The sequence below is a fragment of the Megascapheus bottae genome, chromosome 12 (genome assembly GCF_031878675.1).
Source record: "Megascapheus bottae isolate mThoBot1 chromosome 12, mThoBot2.hap1, whole genome shotgun sequence".
NCBI lineage: Eukaryota > Metazoa > Chordata > Mammalia > Rodentia > Geomyidae > Megascapheus > Megascapheus bottae.
Window position 1 is genome coordinate 24,515,881 of NC_143520.1, and position 25,817 is coordinate 24,541,697.

General features: G+C 33.5%; 1 protein-coding gene across 1 annotated transcript in view; it reads right to left on the minus strand.

Annotated features, from left to right (window-relative positions):
- Positions 1–2,271: 2,271 nt before the first annotated feature.
- Positions 2,272–25,817, minus strand: part of Kcnj3 (potassium inwardly rectifying channel subfamily J member 3) — a 138,698-nt gene continuing 115,152 nt past the window's right edge. Inside the window, exon 3 of the mRNA XM_090342812.1 lies at positions 2,272–5,471. Coding sequence (XP_090198938.1) covers positions 4,885–5,471 — 587 coding nt within the window. The 3' untranslated portion in view covers positions 2,272–4,884. The remainder of the gene's footprint in view (positions 5,472–25,817) is intronic.

The following is a 25,817-nucleotide window of genomic DNA, read 5'->3' on the forward strand; positions in this document are numbered from 1 at the left end:
ATGTGACCAAAAGGGATGGTAGCCCAGTAGAATAGAATTTACTTAACATGTTCATGGCTCTGAGGTTAGTTATCAGGACCAACAGAAGCTGGAATGTAAGACAGACAGTGACAGAGAAAGACAGAGAGACAGACAGAGAGACGAGGAGGGGGAGAGGAAAAGAAGAGGGGCTAGGAGAGGAAGAGATAGGGACCTCAGAAGCTAGTTTTCTCAAAATAAAATATTAATAAACAAAGGAAAGAACCTTTATAAGTAAGCTACAGGACAATTTGAATAAATAAGAACAATTCTGATGATCATTCTCTCTAAATCTACTAAATCAGTAACAGTAGGAATTTTTCAAATTAACTATTTTCAGTTTTATGAAGCCACTGGGATTGGGGAGCATGATACATTCTAGAATCAGTTCAGGATAAGAATCTGTTTTTATTGAATACTTCTAGCTGAAACAACTATTTCATTAAAAGATGGTAGACATTTAAGTAAAATTATAAAGCCTATGCATTTTGCTGTTTTATTTTTTTAACTTTCAGTTACTTGTTCACTTGTTACAAAGATTCTTCAATAAAATGCATGTCTCAGGTAATAAAAGCACTTTTGGTTCATTCCTCTACTCAGGAAGCTGAGATCTGAGGATCAAGGTTCAAAGTAAGCCTAAGCAGAAAAGTCCATGAGACCCTTACTTCCAAGTACCCAGCAAAAAAGCCAGACATGGAGTTGTGGCTCAAGTGGGAAAGTACCATCCTTGACAGAAAAAAAAAAAAAAAAAACAACCTAAGAGCCGATATCTAGCCTCAGTACTGGCAATAGCAACACCCCCCCCCAAAAAAAAACAAACAAACACACCACCGCCAACAAAAACAAATTAAGGAATACTTTGGGATAAGTTGATTTATTGTCTGTAAGAGAAAAATCTTCTAATAAACTAAATCAGATAACCAAATACAAAACAAGATGGGGGTTGGGGGGAGGGTAATGGGGACCAAGACATGTGAAAGGGTATCAATGTATGTGAATTAATGCATCTTCTATCTGGCATATATCATGTAACACTTTTCTTAATTACAATAAAAAATATCAAAAAAACTAAATCAGAGAAAAAATGTGAATGATTGTAAGAAAGTGAAAAATGATAAGCATACTGTAAAACTAAGCCCAATAATTATTTCAAAGTTTAATGTAACTTTTATAAAACTGAACTTGCAGTATTGACTACATGAGTTCATACTTTGGTAAGCAAAATGACCTTGTACATTTAAATACTGCTAGATTTCATGCCAGAAAATGCATTAGCTTAATATTGAGTATATACAATGTGAATCAAGAATAAATTCTGAAGCAGAACTCTGAAATGTGTTGTGCAGTCAATGTGAACTCTTCACAAATAAAGAAGGGTTGAAATTTTCATGATACAAATAGATTGGAATTCAGAGTTATCATAACATCAATCTCCCTCCAGCAGAAATATGGCATGATATGACCCCTTCCTTGTCCAGACAAAAAGGAGTGGTAAACCAACCCAGCAGAAATATGGCATGATGTGACCCCTTCCTTGTCCAGACAAAAAGGAGTGCTAAACCAAATACTTATGAGTATTAGCAGATGTTTTCATTAATATTAAAAATCCATGTACAGATTAGTTTAAAACAGCATAGGAAAAATTTTGCAGACATAATTAATGCAAATACCCTTAACTTTCACATGTATATATTAACAAAATATATTTACATCTTGCTGCAAAGAATAAATATCTAAATTGAAGATAAGCATTATCAAAATAATTATATTTCTTTTATTTACAACTTCATAAATAGAATGAAATATTTTTCTATCACAAGAGCTATACCAAGTAAACACTACAAAAAAAAAGATTTAGATTCTGGTCATTAGTGTTAATCATGTCAGAATACAGGGAAATATTTGCTTGTGATCATGGCATAGTTGTTCAGTTCTAAGCTTGCGTTATTCTCCTTTTTCCAAGGAGAATAATAGCCCCCATATTGGAGAGCTAAAATTATCTTGGTTTTAAATGACCTTTACTCTCTTTGATTTGAGCTCGTAACCCATTCCTGAAATGAAAGTCTGAGGTTTATTTTGTAATTGTTCAATAAAATGCATAATTCTCACAATTGCGAGTCATATCATGCACAAATTTTTTAAAATGTTATACGAAATCAAAGTAATAAGAAGTCTTTCTGGCGAAGGTAGATGAAAATGAGATGATTTTGTTTAGAATGGTCCATGTCAATAAAAATAAAAATCAGGGAAAGGTGAATAAAAGCAATTTTTTATTTTTATCCAAATATATCAGACTTCGTAATATAATTTCAACAAAAACTTTACCACGTGTCATCCAAATCAGAGCATTATAGAGAGAAAAATGAGCACTGCCAATAATTATACACATACAACAGATATAAACTGGAATCTTCCTGGTTAGATCAAGACTTGTGGTCAGTCTAGAAGTAGAGGGTATGCTGCAATAACATGCAGAAGTTCCCCCTTTTCCACACATAGGTGGAAAAGATAAAATAATACCATTCACTTAATTTAATTAATTTTGACAGGAGTAGCTCTTTCTCATTATTCGCGTCTCTGTCTAAATATTATCCACGTTCCTAAGTTTGTCACCGCCTCTAAATAATTGATTCTTACTCCATAAGGTCATTTTCAATTATGTTACACTTCATTCATTCAACTGTCATTTTGGCCATTGGAAATTGTCCTATTTGTCTTGTCTATTCTTCTTCCTCTCCTACTGGTACCAGCATTCATGATTTGCAGTGAACGTTGTCCAGATTCCTAGGAACCAATAAAAATTGCCTAGGACACAGAAGTCATGCAAAAATGTTTTTGAATTAATGAAAACATTCAGAGAGTCTGTTTTTGGTTCTCCTCCTTGATACCAAAAATGAATTAAAATGACTCTCCAAAGTACAGTATGGCTCTGTTTATTTTAAGGTTTTGGATTAAATGGTCTATGTAGTTTCTTCCACTGCTTACAAATGTTCTATGCCCCTGGTCCCTTTTCTCTGCCTGCTACTATTTCACATCCTGTATCTGTCAAATAAGAAAGTTTGGTGGTCAAGGGATAGGGCACCTGCTCTATTCACAGTGGATGGGCTCTCAATGTTGATCATTTTGCCGGTAACTATTCCCTGGTATATTTTGCACCTACAGAATTTGGTTAATACAGAGGTAGCCAGAAGATATTATTTTCAAAGTTTTTAATGCAGTAATTTGCCAATAATAAAATCATGACAGGATTGCTAAAATATAAGAAATGAGGTGAGCAAAACCAGCCATTAGTAATCTACATGTTAATGTGAAGATGACTAATTTTAGATAGACTCAGATTGAAATGCCCAAAGAAGTGTTAAAGGAAAATCTATTACACTTGGACAAATTTTCATTAAAAAACAAAAACCCTATCTCACATTTTCATTGTGAAGCTGTAGTGCTTAACAGCTTGATTTCTCATAATGAAGGCTTAAAATGGATAATATCAGGTATCTGGGGTTAGAAAAATAGTATCATCAAAATTATTAGAGGCCAGAGATATAAGACACCACTAAAACCAGTTCACGCACACATACATAAAGAAACATACACAAAATCCTAGTACACAAAATATCTTCAATTGATAACTAATTTAATTTCTTTCTGGTCTGGCCAAAGATTTTTACTGATCTATAAATGACGGGCTTTGGATAAGTTCCTTGGGTGACAAAGAATTCTGTCCCATTAAAATAAATGATATAAGCAGGAGAAGAGCATTAAAAGACACTTAGACATACTTTAGCATAATTGTTTTCACCCTATGCTACACTGCATTGCTGTTTCCTTAAAGACAAACTAATATTTTTAGAGGACAAATTTTTGAGAAAATACATTCAATTAATTCAGTTGGAAACAGGGACCATTTACTTATAATAACACATGGATTATTATATTTTCAAATATAACCTGGATCCTACAACAATATTCATTGTTGGTTGGGAATTTGTATTTATATTAGATCGCAAACAAAGCAAATTTCCAAACTTTATTTAGTCCAGGAAAAGACTAATAAATTAATCAATGTATCCCTGCCCCCCAATGTAGCAATTTTCAAAAATATAAAAAGAAATATTTGAATGATATACCATGTACTGGTATGTTCTATAATTTACAAATTAAATACAAATGATTATGCTTTTGCAGGGCTGTGATAGAACAAACTTCTGTGACTCCTTCATAATAAGATACAATTGAAAAACCTCTCATGACTTTAAACAGCAGAAAACATCAAATCAGATTTTAAAATGACAATTTAAGGCTAAAGTATTTGGTATTAATAATAAATGCCAGTAGCCTTCCTAGTCTAATAAAGTAAACATGCACGATAATTACAACTTGAAACAAAACATCACAATTTTACCAGATATTTGTATGTATGTTGAATGTGTGTGTGTGTGTGTGTGTGTGTGTGTGTGTAGCTTTACTGCCCTGAAAGCTAATCACTCAAGTTTGGCTTAATACATATATTAGAAATGAGGGGGACAGTACCTCCCCTTTAAATATATATTTATATATATATATATATCCAGAATATACAATATAAATATGCCATATATAAATCATGCCATAAAACTAAATGCAAAATTTGCACATTATTGCATGCTTGATGTGATAATACATGCCCATTAGTAACTTTCTTAGGATGTGCTCCCTCTCTCATTTTAGCTTTATGCACATAGCAATCCTTGGGAATGAAGAGCTGTCAAATACTTGTTGGATTTCAGGGGGAAAATATACTTCTCAGATTCCTTAGGGACAATAAGCTTAGCCAAATATCAGAATATTTCTAAATCAAACATTAAATAATGCAAAGTGGATGTTTTGTTATGTAAATCGATCAGAGTTCATTTTCCTCAATTTGGCTGGAAGATTTCCTTCCACCCTTGCTATTCCTCCAGCCATCTTTTGTAGCTTTGGTGGCAAATCAGCCACAGATTGACTCATAGGATCGGATAACATCTTGGTGGTTTTAGATACCAGTTTTTCTTCTGAGTTTCCAGGAACTGAACTTATTCGTTGAAGTTTCATGGGCAAATCTCCCAAGCTGTAGGCTTTTTCTGAAGTTGTTGAACTCATCCTCAAAAGTTTTTTGGGAAAGTCTTCTCTTCCGGTAATTTTCTGCAGCTTTGAGGGTAGTTTTGTGCTGATGTCATCAAGCCCATCTAAGCAGTCCACCGAATTATGTCTCTCCTTGCTGTTAGCTATGGCTGGTGCTATTAAAGGGGATGACATGAGGAGCATTTCCTCCTGCTCTTTCACACTGTAAGGTGGTGTGGGGACTTCAAATGTTGCATGAAACTGGGAGTAATCAACTTTAAAGAATCCCTCTTCTAAAGAAATAACAGGGAAGAATCGGTGACCCCACAGAACCTCATCTTCTGTATATGATGTTCGAGCTTGACATGTCATCCCTATAAACAGAAGAAGAAGAAAAACACCTTGATGAGTTGTGCATAATGGAAGCACATGGAACGTTGAAGAATTTATATTGCTCATTCACTTCCCTGAGCAATAATCTAAATGAGATCATAAACAGAAGTTTTACTACATGGTAAAATCTATACTTTCTTCCAGGAAAAAGAATACAACATTGATTCTCTGATGTTCATAACAAAATTTATTGCTGTTTATCTATAAACAAAATCTAAGTAATAATTTGAGAATGTTTCTCAGTTTGGAGCTTCATGGTGAAATAATGTGAGAAACATCATTGAAGAGGTAATGTGATAAATGAAATACATTTGATTTTGACTCTAAACTTTAACAGTCTTATCTAAAGTATTTTAAAAAAATACCTGCCCTAAGTTGTGAGCCTATGTTGCAAGCCCTATTACTGTGGCAATGAAATACAGAAAATTAAATGTGCCATATACTGGTAGTACATGCCTGTAATACTAGCTACTCAGGAGAATGAGATCTGAAGATGGAAATTGGAAGCCAACACTGGCAGAAAAAATCCCCAGGAGACTCTTATTTTCAATCAACCACACAAAAAATGGTAGTGGAGATGATGGCTCCAAGAGGTAGAGTGCTATCCTTAAGCAAATAAGAATTCAGGGACTATGTCCTGAGTTCAAACCTCATGACCAAAAGAAAAAAAAAGAAAAGAAGAAAAAAGAAAAAATGGTAAACACATCATTTAATATTTGTTTTTAATAATTAAGAGTTCACTTGATATTCCTCACATGATAACATACAATAGAAGGTCAGAAGGCCAAAGACAACTCCCTCCCAAATATTTGACAAATGAATACAATAAAAATATTTATGTGTTGTTTAGTGGCAAGCCATTGTAATTACTGGTGTGATCCTTTTGGATCTTCAGGCCAGAATTAAAATTTCCTTGGGTTTTAATTATTGATGATAGAAAGGCCCAGTCATTTGAGTCTTACACATGATTTACTTCATACTCAGTTTTGCTCTGTTCTATATCCCTTATGTAGATTGAATTACTCAAATCAATCAACCTCTGAATTTTTTAATAGTATCTGTAAGTACATGAATATATTAAAACCATAAAGCAAATTTTACTGTGATATGACTGGAAAGACATATTTTTGCACATGGCAATATTCATTGACATACCTGAAAAAATATATTCTTGGTTATTAAAAGGTATATAAAAATTTATATCAATGACTATTAAAATATAAAATAACAGATGAATTTAAATCATTCCTTCAATACTAATAACAGCCTTTCTTCATTTAATTCAATTCTCCCTACCATGTAAGTGATTTCTTTACCTTAAAAACCCAGTGTAGTTTGTATTCACGAATATTCTGTTTTTTTCCCCCTCTTGGATAACAATCATACATACAATACATGTGTATCTAAAGTAAATAGTTAAAAGTCACATAAAATATTTTTCCATTGAATCCTTTTAACATTTTTGCCTTAGGAACATTATCAGGTTCATATCACCAAGAAATGAATATCATTGCACACTTTTTCCTAAGAAAACTTTTAAAAACTTACCTAGAGAATGAAATGCCTAGTACAAGGCAGGTGTTGTGCTAGGTTTTCTCATTACTTTTAAATGCTTAATTACATCTTGTTAACATATTGTTCTACTCATGACAAAGATTGGTAATCTAGTGCTCAGAGAGTTCTTTCTATGTACAAATTTGGCAAACTGTTAAAGACAATAGTATGATGGGTGGGGGGAGGGGCTTAGTTAGCTATGATAACTTCATTATTTTAAATAGAAACCCTCTTATAATCACCATAGACTTTAACTCTACCCTGATACAAATCTGATAATAACCTTATAAAAACAGTGCTCCTAAGGAATACTATGAGACAAATGACTTCCAGAAACTTATACATGAAGGTGAGGAAACTAGTTTAAATGTTACTGAAAATTTGACAATGAACAAACCAGCATTTTTAATTTCAAACAAGTCTGAAACCTCTGACTATTTTATTTTATTTATTTATTTTTGCCAGTCCTGGGCTTGAGGTCAGGGCCTGAGCACTGTCCTTGGACTTTGTTAAGGCTAGAGCTCTACCACTTGAGCCTCAGCACCATTTCTGGCTTTTTTTATATGTATGTGGTGCTGAGGAATCGAACCCGGGTCTTCATGCATGCTAGGCAAGCACTTTAACCACTAGGCCAAACTCCCGGCCCCTACCTCTGACTATTTTATAAGAATATTACCACCACGTAAGGAAAAAATTCTAACAAATTTAATTGGTTTTGTTTTGAGAAATATAAAGATAGAGAAAATAATTCACAGAAAGACTAAATATCCTATTTTTTATGCATGAAGAAAATACAGAAGGATAACTTTTTCATTATTTCTAAATCAGACATTCTGGATAAATTCATAAGTAATTCATAATCAGTTAAAATTATAAATCTTCATAATTTTTATAGTTGCATATCAATATTTCCTTTACAACCTCATTTTTAACTTAGAATATCTTACTCCATTGTAGGCACTGTCAGTGAATCACAACACAAATGATCTCTAGTAAGAGCACATGTGCAACATACTGTAGTGCTTCAAAAATCAAGATAGATGTATTCTAAAATGGATATAAACATAGTGATAACATTAAGACTTAAAGTCACTTCATGCAATGAACAATAAAAGTTAACACTGAAACAAAATTTTATGACCATCACCATTGTAATCCATTTTTTTCTTTCTGGTTTTTGTTGAGGGTGTGCTGAAAAGAGAAAAGCATTAATCAGCAATCTCTATCTCATTGTGCAAGATGTTTGCCCCCCAAGCAACAGTCTCTCTTATTTCCTGTCCATAACTGCTATGTTAGGAAAGGTCTAGACAATGTCTTTACTATGCAGAAGTTGCTGTAACATTTGTTGTGTCACAGCATCCAGACATTCTTTATGGGCTGTGATTTTAGTATGTTTAACTATGTGGTGAACATCTTGTCTGAGAGACAAAGACAGAATTAAAGGATTTCTATGAGATGGATGCCTGTGGCTCACACTTGCAATTCTGACTACTCAGAAGGCTGAGATTTGCTGATCATGGTTTAAAGACAGCCTGTGCACAATCGAGACCTTGAGACTCTTACCTCCAATTAACCACTCAAAAAAAGAAAAGAAAAAAAGGATAAAGAAAATGGTGCTGTTTCTCAATTGGTAGAACACTAGCCTTGAGCACAAAGAGGCTGAGAGATAGCCCAGCCTTGATTTCAAGCCCCATGACCAAAAATATAAAAAAAATAATAATTTAAAAATTCTGTTTATATTTCCATATAAATGTAACTATATAGACATAAAACCTATGACTCTACAGACATAATGATTTAGTTCATAAATTAATAAGTTTCTATGACACAAACCCTTAGCCTAATTTTGATTAAGTTCTAAATACTATGTCCCAGTGATTGTAAATAGAGATTCCCTCCTTGAACACTTGTTTGTTAAACTTGTAATTTAAAATATGATGTAAAAATCAACGTTAATAAATTCTTTAATTAAAAAAATTTCTCTGGTCAGGAGATGAAGAGTAAAAAAGAACAATAATCATGTTCCATGTATCCTGAAGGTAGAATTAAGGTCATATCAAACAAAGATTGATTTCCTCATTGATTTGAAAACTATTCATATTGTTTTTGTTGTTGTTGTTGTTGAATTTATCTGAGGTGAACTTAGTTTAATGTAAAAGCACAAGCCAGAAAGGGAAATGCAAAAAAATACAGAGGTTAGACTATATGGGCGTCACCATTTTAAATAGACATACTCGTGCTGGATTTAAGCACATTAAAAAATAATACATCTACTCTTTAATCTGTGAATCAATGCAAGGAACAAATATTTTTTTCACATTTGTTTTCCATCTAGAGACTCAGAAGTCCTAGCTATTTCCAGGAGCGGCATCTGCTGCTTTGCCAGTTTCCACAGAGATGAGCTTGTGTTGATTTTCCCCACATTTGTTCCAGTCGAGTCTGGTTTAAGCATGGAAACTCTCATATTGACAAGAGATGCAACCAAATCCTACCCTTTGAATAATGGTATTCTCCTGCATTGACTTTTAATTTAAGTGTCACTTTTATCTAGGAACTTAAGCATAGTTTATTTAAAAGGAATTTGAATTAGAGAAAGAAGTAATAAGATAAAATATTCAAAAAGGAAGGATGCTATGAAACATGCATATTCTTAGAAGTCATAATTGTTTCTACTTTAAAGCTTCTCAACTGAAATACACATTTTATTTTTTAAAATGATTTTGGAATAACTTCTGCAAAAAATATATATAGGCTTTCTATTGTATCTTACCCTGGATCATTGTTTACAAAGATTTCCAATAACAGACATTTTTCCATTACTAAATTTAGAGGTTTTTTAATCATCTTAAAAATACTGATTTCAATAAAAGCCTGAAGTAAAAGCAGATATTAAAATTATGGTATTTGTGGGTTGGTATTAGGTACCTAATATGATAAAATTGTGAAAAGAATCAAAAAGCACACAAAGACTAATGCGTTGGAAAATTTTCTTGATATCATTAATAGACTGTTATAGTTGATTTTAATCATTCAGTTTCTGAAAACCTCTTACTACAATCCTTAGACTCTTGCTTGGTTTCTCTTGTGATAGAAGGGATGCTGAGACAGAAAATGTTGAAAAACTCTGCAAAACAGGATTGTAAATAATGTCACATTTTTCCCGTTTTTGACAATATCTTACATTTTTATAAACTGACAGTCAAAAAGGAATCACTGATACCCAATGACTTTTTAAACTAAATTTTATATTACCAATATGGGTCAAATTCCCAAAATGTCAATATTTCCCCCATACATGTATTTATTCTCACCAGTATTAAGGAGGAATGGGAAATGTAAATGATCCCCAGGGAACTGCGAGAACAACAATCATTCGTGAGTACACCACACCCACATTGTGCTCTAGATTTGCAAACTTTGACAGGTTTTCTGGAAAAAATATAATGATTTATAGTTTATAAAAGAGAAGACAGGGCCATAGAAATTTACATAACTCAAACCAAGGTACTTAATAGTGGGATTGTTAACCAAATTCATGTTTCAATTATGCAAAGTTGTTGACACTCATATTGCTTTGGGAAGAAGACAAACTAGTTTTTATAGTAGAAAAACATCTTTACTATTCCTCCCAGTTGAAATCACACACTGGCATTTTCCTAACAATGCATGCAGATGTTTTAATGTAAAGAAACATCTGAATACTTGCTTTTACTGTAGATGTCTTAGCACCTTAAGTAAATTGATTATAAAAGGTCTGTCTTCCTAAAGTAATGTTTACAAGGACTTTTATCTCTCCTGTTTCCTCATCAGTTAAGTCTCTTCAGTTATTCTATATGATTTTTGACTATCCTGTGGGTAACTACTCAGTGTACACATTGAGTAGTAACAGTGTAAACTACTGCTCTAAAATATTCCAGGGACAGGATTTTGATGTTTTTATTTTAATATGGTATTTCCTAACAAAAGGTAGATCTTTAGTGAACCCTGGGATAATATGTGCATGCCATGAAGACTTTCTCCATGGGACCTATAATCCTCACTGACTTTAAGGAAGATAATGATTTCCTCATCCCATTTTCTAGAGAAAGAATTGAGTCTCAGGGTAGTTACAAAATGAAAAGAGCACATGCAGGTCATGAAACTGAAGAAACTGGGTTTAAGAATTTATTTTCTGCCAGGCACTGGTGGTTCACACCACCAGTAATCCTAGCTATTCAGGATGCTGACATCTGAGGATGGTAGTCCAAAGCCAGCCCAGGCACAAAAGACCCTGAGACTTATCTTCAATTAACCACTTGAAGATCGGAAGTGGCTCTGTGGCTCCAATGGTAGACCTCAAGGATATTGCCCAAGCCCAGAATTTAAAGCCCACAACTGACCAAAAAATAAATAAATAAAGACTTCATCTTATTAATCCCTCCCCCTCTACTATAGAACATATTAAGTTGTAGACAAAGAAGGAATAAGAATACTTGGCTTTAGAAATATATTAATGACTGCACAAAGCATCAGCTTTTGTATACAAGTATATTGAATCTAATTTTTGCGGTCAAGAGGATTCAGTATGCCATAATAAAGTCATATGTGAGGCATAAATAAAATGACCTTCTATAAAGGTGAAGACCCGAGGCATGCCGCACAGCTCCATAAAGTTTGTGCTAGGAAATATTGGAGTCATACCCCCCTTTTAGAGTCCATGATGTTTAACTTTGGGGGATTTCCTTTGCCCCTGTGAACATTTGAAATTTAAATATGACTTTTGTTGGAGGATTATCAGGATAACTTCAAGAAATGCCTGATTAAATATTAGCTTTTATAGTTATTGCCATAGATTATAAGAAGCTGTAAATTCTGAGAATCCAAACATATCAGTATAACTTTAGGAAATAAAATGATGAATAAATCATCATTTGTTATTTTTTTATGCCAGTCTTGGGCTTGCGTTCAGGGCCTGAGCACTGTCCTTGGACTTTCTCAAGGCTAGTGCTCTAGCTCTTGAGTCTCAGCACCACTTCTGGCATTTTTTTCTATGTATGTGGTACTGAGGAATCGAACCCAGGTCTTCATGCATGATAGGCAAGCAATCTATCACTAGGCCATTTCCAGCCTCAAAGAAAGATTGCTTTATTTTTGGTGGGGGAGTTGCGGGGCTTGAACTTTGGCCCTGAGCGCTGTCCCTCATCATTTGTTTAGTCAGAAAACAAAATGTTGCTTGTTTATATCTCCCAACTGGTTAAAAAATGTTAACTCTTAATAGGGAAAAAATACTAATTATATACATAATGGTTAATATTGTGCCAATCCTTGTGTTATGGAGATGTTATATATTTTACTTCATTGTAGCATCACAAGCCATACTGTGGATCAGATGTTATAATTTTCATTTTTCATATAAATTTTGCTAAGTTTCAGCAATAGAAATTAAGCATCACAGTCAGTCCAGAAGTCACACTGAAACCTATTTAAGTTCCTCAGTAACTTTACTACCTCATGATTGCCTTAGTGATGAGACACTATATATGCATATAGATATCCATAAATACTCATGTAAATTTTTGGATATTGGGGCTATGTAACTTGCATGTATTATAGGATCCATATTTTTCAATATCTTCTTTACTATATGGAAATTACATTACCACACTGATATGAGGGGAGATTTTATACAGAACAATCATAGCTAATGTTCCTGTGTTGGAGGGAAGGATTGGCATGTCAGCTCTAGAGACCATTGAGAGGAAGTTGTATAGCAAAGTTTAATGCTAGATCAATGTAGCAGCCAACACAGAATCCCCACTATATCATTAATTAATGTGTTACCTTGGATAAGCTACTAAATATCTTTAAGGTTCAGCTTTATCACCTATACATTGAGACCCACATTTCCAATTTCACATGAATAGGGTATAGATTATTAAAAATATTAAGTAATATATGTAAATTACATTCATTAGAAAACTTGATAATTTTCTGACAAAAAAATCCTATACGCTGCAAGTTTTATGTCACACATCAAAAACACAAGCTGAGACCTTGGTTTGATTCTTTGGTACCACGTACATAGAAAAGATAATGTAGCACAAGTGATAGCGTTCTAGCCTTGGGAAAGCCCAAGGACAGCACTCAGGCCCTGAGTTCAAACCCCAGGACTGGAACCCCCCAGAAAAGTATAAACCTTGATTTTTCTCTTTAAAAATCTACCTTGTGTCTTTTTCATCAAATTAACAAATAATAATTGTTTATGAAGTGACATCAGCTGAAGTTAGTCTACAGTGTCCATTGCACAACCTAAATTATTTTCCTGGTCTATCTTACATATAATTATGAATTTATTAAATAAGATCAAGGTCTGCTTCCTCCCTTTAAGTACTTTTAAAATTTCACCCATTCCATCATATACTGGCTTTGAGACACAGTTGGCATTGTGTGTTCTCTACAGTATTGCTCTGAGCTGAACTAAACTTTAACTATAAACTCAGAAAATGTTCATAATTTTTAAAGTGTTGTTCATAAAACATAAAGGCATTGTGTACTCCACAGTTCAATAATACCAAGGTTACTGGCATCAACTCTTCTGGGATATAGGTTGCAAAGACATTAACAATATATAAATTGCCTCCCGATGCTGTAGTTTTCAAATAGATGGAAGTGCTTGAAAGCTCAATGTATTCCGTTTTGACAGACTTTGAGAGAGGAGCAGAAGTTCCTCGCATGCATTCAACCCAATATTATCTTCTTTTATTTACAAGCACTTGTTCTTACGATATGTTCTCAGACATCAGTTTTCCATTGCTGCTCAAGTGAGGTCAAAGAATCAAAAGGAAAAGAGGAAAACTCTAATTTTATTGCTTAGGAAATATAGCTTGATTCAAATTTAGCTATCAATAATTTTAGTACAGTACTTTAGTTTAAAATTTTTGGAAAATAATTAAAAATTAACAATGACTAATAAGACAAATATCAGTATTCCAAATAGCATTTAAATGTAAAGATATGGAAGAAGAGTTTGGCCTAGAGGTAGAGTTCTTGCCTACCAGGCACGAAGACCTGGGTTTAATTCCTTGGTACCATATACACAGAAAAAGCCAGAAGTGGTAGAGCTCTAGCCTTGATAAAGTCCAGGGACAGTGCTCAGGACCTTAGTTCAAACCCCAGAACTGCCAAAAATTGTAGAAACAAAGGGTCAGTGGTAAATTATGACAGAAAAATCGTGCTTAAAGGAAATTTTAGGATAGTGTAATATTAGGGAACCATCCAGAACATTGGGTATAAAAAGATTGCTCTTGGTGAACCATTCACTATTGCTAGATTTGTTGACATATCACTGTGACAAAATATATATAATGATTCAGGATAATGTTATATAATTTATAAGTCTAATGTAACAATACTATACCTTTATAGTAACTATAAACTTAGGGGCTAATCACATTTGTTATTAGAAGTGAAATCCTTGGTAGCTATTACTGAGGTAACAAAGTTACATTATGTGTGTCGAACTAATTAAAATTACAACACACATGTTTAAAATACTATATATAGTCGTCTCAGTTTTCAGAAGCCATTCAGAAAAAAATTAAAATAACATTCCCCTTTAGTTCTCTGTCAAATTGACATGGACTTATTCTCAGATTCTAGATCCAATGGCTCACACCTCACACACATTTACATGCATAATCATACACCCATACAAATGATCTGAATCAAATCCAGTACTGGATTAACCTGGCCTACTCTGAACCAGTGCAATTTAGCCATAGAAGCAAAAGCTTTCTCCAAAGTTCATTGAACTGCTTGACTAGGTATACAATATCATCAGCCTTCCTCTCTCAATTACAATAAAAGCAATGAAGAACGGAAGAACTTGACACATTTACTTCTGACTGACAACCCCCACTCCCTATAACAGTGAAAAACATTTCATTCTCTTTGTTTTTCTCCTCTATTACCTATAAAATATTTTACTTGAATTATTCATGTATGCTATTAATTTCATAGCAATATACTCTTTTAGTCTTCAAAACACCCTAATTTTATAGGTGTAATATAATGCAGGTACTATTGGAAGATGCTCCATTTTATATCTTGTAGCAGAAAAGAAATTTTGTCCCTCAGTAGATGATTGGATCAAGAAGATGTGGTACACATACACAATGGAACTCTACTCTGCCATCAGAAAGAATGACGTCTCCCAGTTTGTAAGGAAATGGAATACTTGGAAAAAATCATATTAAGTGAAGTAAGCCAGACCCAAAGGAACATAGGCTCAATGGTTTCCCTCATTTGTAATAATTAATACAAATCTAGGACTCTCTTAGCAAAGAATTACAATAGCTCAAAACCTAGGTACATAAAGTCATATAGGATGAGACTAAATGAAAGGAACTCTAGGATATGGAAACAAGAGCTTTATCTTGTGTGATTGTTGTTCTTAATGTACTATGTTATTTCTCTTCTCCTTTGTTGCCCTTTTATTAATCTCATGGTGTTACTGTATGTGACTTTGATACCAGATATATTGTACATATGTTTATAAGTTTATTTGAAATAGGAAAGGGAAGGGAGAAACAAGATGATTGGGAGGGGTGGGGGTAGAAAAATGGGGACAAAAACATGAGAAGGGGTATCAATGTGTGTGAAGTAATTTGTCTGCTACCTGACGATTGTAACTGTAACACCTCCATACATTACCCGGACAATAAAAAATTTTAAAAAAGAAAAATTGTAAAATTCCTAGATCAAGAAACACAAATTAAATGCGTATCCTTTAATAGTGGCGTGTAATCACTTGTGGAATCATTATCTACAGTCATATCAAGAGGAAAAAAATATTTTAAAATGCCAGTTGCAAGCTGGATGCCAGATGCTCACTCCTGCAATCCTAGCAATTCAGAGGACTGAGACTAAGGATCGTGGTTCAAACACAGCCAGGCAGGGAAGTTTGTGAGAACTGGAAATTGAGGTGAGGGCCAGTGTCCAGGGCTTGAGTTCAAGCCCCAGTACATATACACTCACTCTCTTTCTCTTTCTCTGTCTCCATCTCTGTCTCTGCCTCTGTCTATATCTGTTTCTGTCTCTGTCTCTCTTTCTCTTATTCTCTCTCTCTCTCTCTCTCTCTCTCTCACACACACACACACACACACACACACACACACACGTGTGTGTGTGTGCACGTGCACCAGCTGAAACAATAGCATAAAAATAGCATCTTCCAAATGTTAAATTATAATACATATGTTTATACATATATTAAATCCTCAAAAGCAAGCACTGGTGGCTCATGCCTTCAATCCTAGCTATGCAGGAGACTGAGATCTGATGTTTGTGGTTCAAAACCAACCCAGGAAAGAAGGTCTGTGAGATGCTTCTCTGTAATTAGCCACCTGAAAATCAGAAGTGGAACCATGGCTCGAAGTGCTACAGTACTAGCAAAAAAGCTCAGGGACATTATTCTGTCTCTGAGTTCAAGCTCCACAATGGACAAAAACAGAAAAATAGATATACAGACAGACAGACAGACAGACAGACAGACAGACAGACAGACAGGAAGATAGATGTCCTCATCGATTTATTATGTCATGCCTTATCATAGAATGGTAATATGAAACACTTATAAAACATTTTCTAGCCTGACACTTATTTCCTTTAAAATTTAGTTAAGATACAACTGTAGCATCATCTCTTTAAAACTATTTATAATAATAGTCACAGTATATATTTAGGTCCCTTTGATTATAAATATTTTTATTAAAATGACTGCAAGTAGCCTGTGAAGTTTTTACTGTACGGTCAAGTTCTCATGACAGATGATGATTGCAGTTGAAATAGTTCACAGGTTTGTTTTTTTTTTTAATCTTCATGCTGTTCTATTAAATCTGCTGTAAATAGGTGACCTTCTCACTGAATTGAACTATTTTCTGTTCATATTACATGCTTCATCATGATTCATCATGCTTGCCACATTTTCATTTACTTCTTGACATTGAAAGTACAAATCAAATTCATTTAATTTTACAAAGTCTTTCCTGATTGTTATATTCTCTTTACCTTTTCTGACACTGGAATTTGCACACAGGGACTCAAGTTTGCTAGACAAATACTCTACCACTTGAACCACTGCCCCTGGACCTCAAATTCCCCCACTTTTTTGCTCTCATTATAACTTTTTAATTTGGAGATTCACTTACCTGGCATCCTACTTTGACTTATCATCTTAGAAATGCCACATACATATGTGACATTACAGGCATATACTACCAGGCCATCCTCTCTTTAACATCCTTTAAATAGATCATATTGTCACACATGGGTGTACATATGCATATACTCACTAGGCAATTTAGAGATTTCAATGACTATAAAATGAAAACACCCAGTAAAGAAGTGATATGTCTATTAATTTTTCTAAGTGCCTACTTTCTGCCACCTGTTTCTCTAGGTGCTTACTTACAATGCATCCCAGTAATGGAGTGAAAAATCTAACTTATCAAATCCTGTTTTTCTAATTTCACATCTGCTCTTGATAGATTTTTCACCATGTGATACATATTACTTATTCACATCATGAGTGTCAGCATTTTGTGATACAGCTCATACAAAGGCATAACCAACTACATTCAAATTTAAATTATGGTATACATCTGTTACTTCTGCAGCAGAAGATGGATTTAAGATGACATTAAGTTTCATAGGGGTTTTTTAGTTACTTAACATTGAAATGTGTATTAGCCCGTGATTTCCTGGGAGGAAAAGAATGGAATTAAATATTAATGGAGAAATAATTTTTACAAAAGAAACATATATATGCCCATCATCACTAATTTCCCAAAACCACAGTCATTAAAAATGTAAGCAATGTAATTATTAATGTAGTAGATATATGCAATATGGTGATATAGACTCTCTGTGCCATCAGGATAATGCTATATTGGAAACTTTTGTTTGTATTTTGTTGCTTCTGTGTTTTACAGTACTGAGAGTTGAAACCAAGGCCTAGGATACACTAGGCAAACATTCTTCCATTTAATCCCATCTCCCTCTTGGATGATGATGTGTTAATTAGTCCAAATAATAAACTAAAATGACTTTGAAACACCTATACTAAAAGCTTTATACATTGATTAATTCACTGACATAATAGAACAAAAATTTAATTTTATATTATCATTATAGAAATTAGGAATACCTAGTAAAAAGCAATAACATGTACTTGACTATAAATGACATTTAGCTATAACTCATTTGTTTTTTTCTTACAACTACATAAAGTTTTATATCTATGTATCTATCTAGAGAGCTAGTTATAACAGAAATTAAATAGATTATCCATTATCTAGATAATAATTGAAGTAATCAAACATTGTGATGCATTTGAATATTTGATTGCTATTAAATCTATATTTATAATCTTTTAAGTAGTTGTCCAAATGGGTTTCAAGTCAACAGGTCAGTTTGTGAGTACAATATATTTTGGTAACTAATTTCTATCCATAATCTAAATAAAACTGGTCACCTTGTGAAGCTCTGTCCATTTATTGTTACCTGACACTTCAAAACTTGCTTGCTCCCTAACTCATGATTCTTATTTTGTATATGAATTGCCACAACTATTTCAATCACAAACTATAGCTATTTTTTAACATCTTCTTTGGCAGACATTCAATTTCATCCTGTTTGCTTGAGGCTTAGAACAGAGCTGGAATAAATATTTGCAATTCAGCAGTTGTTCTGAATCCATGCTATTCAAGAAAAGGTCAGAGAATTTTTATTCTAATATTGCTGTATGCTATTTATAGTAGCTAAATGAACAATAAGTCCCTTGTACTTTTATTGAAACAATTTCTTAATGACTTCTATTTTAGGTGTGAAAATTCACATCACATGACTAATCTGGAATATATGGTCTTTTACATAAGTATTTTAAAAGAAAATCAATAATTGGTTTTTAACATGTTTCTACATATCTAATGAATGAATTTAGTTTCCTACCATGCCATGAACAGATCCTCAAAATCAAACAATCATGAGTTTTTCTAGTGTAATTTATTACAATTTGTAAAGACATAAATAGTCATTTCTTTAAATTGATATTTTCGGAATTAAATGATAACTAAACTCTTTAACTAATGCTAAAATAAAATTCAAAGACTAAGTGAGCCTTGATATCCACCAGCTCTCAAAGTAAAAACTGGTCTGTTCACAAAGTCTCTGAATAGTAAAGAGCCAGAATTTTTATAATCTGGAAAAGTTTGAGGAAAAATTTTCATCATATATAGCTTTGCAAAATATTTTCACAATTAAAAGAAATACCTAAGCCATAAAATGATGCTTGTTAATATTGCAAACTAACCTCAGTAAGGTTTAGATGAGATAGGAAGAGAGATAAGTAGGAGACCAAATGAATTAATGCTCCCAGAGTACTGGAACCTAACTACTATTGTTAGATTTCAGTTGACCACTAACTACACAGAATAAATATTGGTTAGGAAAAGGAGTTCCTTAGGGTCACATACAACCACACTTTTGTATCATTTTATCATTTAATATCAGAAACCATACAATTTTTTTATCATGCCAAATGTAGGACTAATAATGTTTACCTATGTTATATTTTAACAAATACAATAGGAATGATAAAATAATTCAACACCATGTTTATTGTCTACTAGGTAATATTTCACCCTAATTGACAAAAATTCATAAATTTAAGGCAATCTTCCATTTAATCTGAAATTATATAAGCAGAGTGATTATATTATCTTACATGTGCTGTCAGAAATTATCTAAAATGACTCTGAGTTTGTAACTTCTTGATGCCTTTGTTGGAAAATAAATTTAAATTACAAATAATATAACATGTCAAATTTATCTGCTTGTATCATGAGACAAGAATAATAAAAATATTTAGGCCAAATCAAAAGAAGTTGACCAGAGAGGAGAGAAGAGAAGAGGGGATTGCTTTAGAAATGATAGTACCATGATAATCACTACATATATATATACATATATATATATATCATCTAATGTTTATATACAAATTTCATGTATATCCTATGCTAAATAAATTCAATTCATTTTTCAGAATTCCTACAAGGAATTACTATCTTGTTTTCCAGGTAAAGAAACTAAATCCCTCCCCTCTAAAAAAAATAAGCAACAGTTCTGATCATACACTTGATGGAGGATATGCAGAAGGAAATAATGTGTGATAGCAGGAGGAATTGAAAATATAAATAACACCATGCCATCACACTCCTATTAGCATGGGCAAAGCTAAAAACAATAACAGCATAAATGCTACTGAAGAACAGGAATTTTTCCTTCTCTGCTGGAAGAAGTATAAGATGGCATAGACATATGGAGTATTTTTGTAAAGCCAGATACACTTCTGCCATATCATCTCATAATCACATCTGTTCTTATTTAAGCAAATAAATAAAAAACACATTCCTAATTGGGCATTTGCACAGAATGATAACAGGAATTTTGTTCACAATTACCCAAATAAAACCAATTGTGATGCCATTGGGGTACACTTAAAAGTGGTAGATACATCCTTCTGAATGTTATTTAGTGATTAAAAATTAATGAAGATGAAGAAGCCAGTCTGAAGAGGATATATGTGTTATCACAACTTTTGAAAAATCAATGATGGAGAACATATAAATAATAAATAATTATGGAGTAAATAGATGACTATAGGCAATTTTTAGAGCAGAAAAATGATTCTGTGTGATACTTTAATGGAATCAAGATATTATTTATCTGTCAAAACTCAGAATATGCTATACCAAGACTAAATCTGATGCAAAGTATGGACCAGGATAATTAAAAATTATATTTACCAAAATTATTCTATACAAATGATTGAATAGTGATTTGTTCAAGTATTATTCTAAATAGTTGAGGTGGACATAACTGTTTTCCATAAACATATTCCCATAAATGTAAATGGTTTAAAAAGGAGGTTTCCAAATGCACAAAATGAATAGAACTTGGATATATTTACATGAAATAAGCTATGTACAGAAAGCAAACATGATGTCTTTCACATATAAAATGTAAAAAAGATGACCTAATGGAAGTTTTTTTCTTTTTTTGATATTTTTTATTGTAATTAATAAAAGGGTAACATATTTGCCAGATAGAATGTGCAGTAATTCACATACATTGATACCCTTTCACATGTCTTGGTCCCCATTACCCTCCCCCCAACCCCCCACCTGTCTTGGTTTTCCCCCCTTCCCTATCAAATTTCAAATAACCAAATACAAATATATCCAGTGTATCAGACAACAAAGTGAGATACTGTAACATTATGAGATAACTAAGGGACAGCAAAAGAGATGAGAGATAACATAGTACATTGAGGACAACAATCATTCATTATATGGCTTTTGCTGTATTGGAGATCTCTGCTAGTAGAGCCCATGGTTTCTACTGATTATGACAAATGAGGGAAACCATTGAGTCTAAGTTCCTTTGAGTCTGGCTTACTTCACTTAATATGATTTTTTTCTAAGTCTTTCCATTTCCTAACAAATGGGGTGACGTCGTTTTTTCTGACAGCAGCATAGAATTCCATTGTGTACAAATACCACATCTTGTTAATCCACTCATCAACTGAGGAACATCTAGGTTGGTTCCATATCTTTGCTTTGGTGAATAATGCAGCAATGAACATTGTTGCGCTAGTGGATTTAGTATGCCCTTGTTTCTGGATGGTTGGGTGAATGCCAAGTAGTGGAATTGCTGGGTCATAGGGGAGCTCTATGTTTAAGCTTTTGAGGCACTGCCATACTGCTTTCCATAGTGGTTGAACGAGTTTGCACTCCCACCAACAGTGCAGTAGTGATCCCTCCTGGCCACATCCCCTCCAGCATCTGTTGTTATTATTTTTCCTGATTCTGGCCATTGTAACTGGAGTGAGGTGGACTCTTAGCGTTGTTTTGATTTTTATTTCTTTTAGGACCAGAGATGTTGACTGCCTTCCTCTAGGCCAACAGTGAGAAAAAGGAGGCAACAATCAGGAAAGAAATTCCTTTTGCAATAGCCTCAAAGTAAATAAAGTACCTAGGAATTAGCTTAACTAAGAATGTAAAGGACTTTTTTGAGGAAAACTTTAAAACCCTGAAAAAGGAAATTAAAGCAGAACTAAGAAAATGGAAAAACCTCCCATGCTCCTGGATTGGAAGAATCAACATCGTGAAAATGACAATCTTGCCAAGGGCTATCTACAAATTCAACGCAATACCTATCAATATCCCAATGGCATTCTTTAAAGAAATAGAAGAGGCAATCCAAAATTTAATATGGAATAATAAAAGATCCCGTATAGCAAAAACACTTCTTAGCAGAAAGAACAATGCTGGAGGAATTTCACTAGCAAACTTTAGACTCTATTACAGAGCTATAATTATCAAAACAGCTTGGTACTGGCACAAGAACAGGCCTGAAAACCAATGGAATAGAACTGAAGACCCAGATATTAAACCACAGACCTATGGCCACCTAATCTTTAACAAGGGAGCCAAAAAAATAGAATGGAAGAATGATAGCCTCTTCAACAAGTTGTGCTGGCAGAACTGGTTAAGCACCTGCAGAAAACTAAATTTGAATCCTTCTTTGTCACCCTGCACCAGGATTAAATCCAAATGGATCAAAGACCTGGAGGTAAAAGCTGACACACTGAAAACTTTACAAGAAAAATAGGAGATACAGTAGGTCTCCTTGGCACAGGTAGAAACTTTCTTAATAAGGACCAAGAATCACAACAAATCAGAGAAAGGCTGGATAAGTGGGACTGCATTAAACTGCAGAGCTTTTGTATGGCAAAGGACATAGCTAGTAAATTAATTAAGAAGCCTACAGAGTGGGAGAAGATCTTCACCAACCATACAACAGACAAAGGCCTCATATCTAAAATATATCAACAGCTCAAAAAATTGAATCACTCCAAAACTAATCTCCAAAGTAACAACCATCCCATTAAAAAATGGGCCAAAGACTTAAAGAGAGTCTTCTCTGAAGAAGAAACAAAAATGGCCTATAGACACATGAAGAAATGCTAAAGGAATTTTGACTAGTAAGGTGGTAACCAAGGCTGGGGACATAAGAGAAGGAATAGGGATGGGCTTGGCAGTAGGTACTAAGATAAATCAGATAGAAGAATTTTTGTTCTGCTATTGAATGATAGAGATACTATAATAATAATAATAATAATAATAATAATAATAATAATAATGTGCTGCATATATTCTCAACCTGGAGGGAAAATTTTGGAGTATCTTCACTAAGAGTAAATAATAAATGAAGAAATAGACACATTAAACCTAACATATACTATGCAATGTATGCATTTTTCAAAAATGTGCTAGTTTCCCTTGATCTATAAATAATTGCTTTTAATGAATCAATATAAAGAATTGATTAACAAGGTTATAGAAACAAAGGTTTATCTTTGTGATTGCTGTTCTTAATATATTATGTAAAGTTATTTTTTCTCTCTTTTTTCCACTTATTTTTAATCTTATGAGGTTACTGTATCTGAATTTGTGTACTGGTATACTGTATACACACTACTGGTTTATTTGAAATATGGAAGGGAAGGGGAAAAACAAGATGATTTGGAGGGGTGGGACAGGAAAAGGGGGACAAAAACATGAGCAGGTAGCAAGGTTCAAGAAATAATGTACCTACCTCACAAATGCAATTGTAACCCCTCTATACATCATCCCAACAATAAAATACAATAAAAATATTCAGAGCTTTAGTACACTAGTGTGGAATTTCTGTCTCCAGGGTTCTTACAGGGACACATGCTTTCCATTTTCTATGTTTTTGTGTTTTTGAAGTCTCGATCTTGTATTTCTTTTTTTTTTTTTCTTCAAGAGAATCCCTATCTCTACCTTTTACTCTGGCAAAGTACTATCATGTAATCAAAGCAAATCACTGATTTGCATGTGCAATGAATGTGCAATAAAAATGGTGTGCCATTTTTTTGCTGATGCTTTTCATGAATCTTGTGTTCTTAGTGTTCAGGAGCATTGGACTTGAATATAAGTTTTTATATCTTTAAAGACATCTCCCCTCAACCATATTTCCCCTCAACCATAATTCTTGCCTATTGCACACTCTCTGACCTGGTTTCCCACTTAAGTTTTCCCCTCTCACAGTTTTGACACCAAAACCTGATCAGTTATCCTGTTTTAAAAACTCTCCAAATCAGTATTCTTTTCTTCCCAAGGCTTCTCAATAAATGTGGGTTATTATTATGTGAGTACTATCATTAGTACTAAACTCATCATTTCTTTCAGAAACTAAAGTTCTCTTACATATAATGATTTGGGTACTGAAAAGGTTTTATTTCTTCATTTTCCTTGCTGAAAATCCTATGAGATAAGGAGTAGGTAGTACTGTGAATAAGAGTGAAACTGTACTTCTCATCTGAAGAAATGTGGTACTTCCCTTGGTAGGGTGTCACTTGATATGTTTTATCAAAGGCTGTGACATGGTCTGATAGTGTTTTGCAGAGATCACTGGCACTACTCTGTGGAGACCAAATCTGGTTCTGTCATAATTGAAACAGTGGACCAATGAGAATTTTTAGTTAAAAGCAAACAAACAAAACAAAAAAAAAACAATGACAAAACAAGGGATTATGGAAAGACATCAGAAATATAGTTAGGAGGCAACATTAACAGGACTTGACAAATGAATTTAGAAGCTGAAAAGGACTGGCTCACCAAATATCTTATTAGAATAATAGAGACAGACATGCCCTGAAATGTTATTTGTGTATTTCCCAAGAAAGAGAGGATAAAGTCGTAAATTAAATCATAGCTTTTATTTTCTATAATCAGATTTATCTGACAGCTTTGTAGCATGATACCTACCAACAGTCCTAGCAACCAATAACATTAGTAAAGCTACCATCACCATCTAATTATGTACCATTAAATTAAGAACAATTACTTTGATCTAACCTTTTTTTTTACATGCTATATTCGAAGGAAACATTATGACCAAGGTGTCACCTCAGGCTTCAAGTTTCTATATCCAGCATTATTTTCACTCATTATACGTTCTTTCTTTTTCTTTGAATCTGCTGACAGAGTGTTCAATGAATATGGCCTAAGTAATCAGATTAAATACGCTAAGTTTGAAAAAGATGTCCGAATCATAATACAATTGTTTATCCAAGGTTTTTTTCCTGGATAAACAGGTACATTATATTAAAATATACAGGGTTGGTGTTTTTTGCTAGTCCTGGGTCTTGAACTCAGGGCTTCAACATTCTATTTGGGCTGTCTCCTCAAGGCTAGCATTCTACTGCATGAGCCACAACACCACTTCCAGTTTTTTTTCTATGTATGTGGTACTGAGGAATCTAACCAAGGTCTTCTTACATGCTAGGCAAACACTCTACCACTAGGAAAAACTCCCAGCTTCTAAAATGTAGTTTTAATGAAAGCATTCATTTTTTCCTACCATAAATAGGAAAATGTTACATGGATGACTTTTGCTGCTTTTCCAAAATATACAAAAATGGGCTCTTATTCTAGTAAGATCTCTGATGTGTGAGAAGCTCAATTAATGAAACATACTAATTTGACTTAGAACATCCGTGGATGACACATACTTAAATTTGAAATGTATCAAAAAGACAAATTGAGAGTGAAAAGTATAGTATTCTTCACGTAGACTCAATGTCCAGGATATCTGTAATAATTTATTATAGAATTTTGATCATGTCTAAGTAATCCAAATTAAAT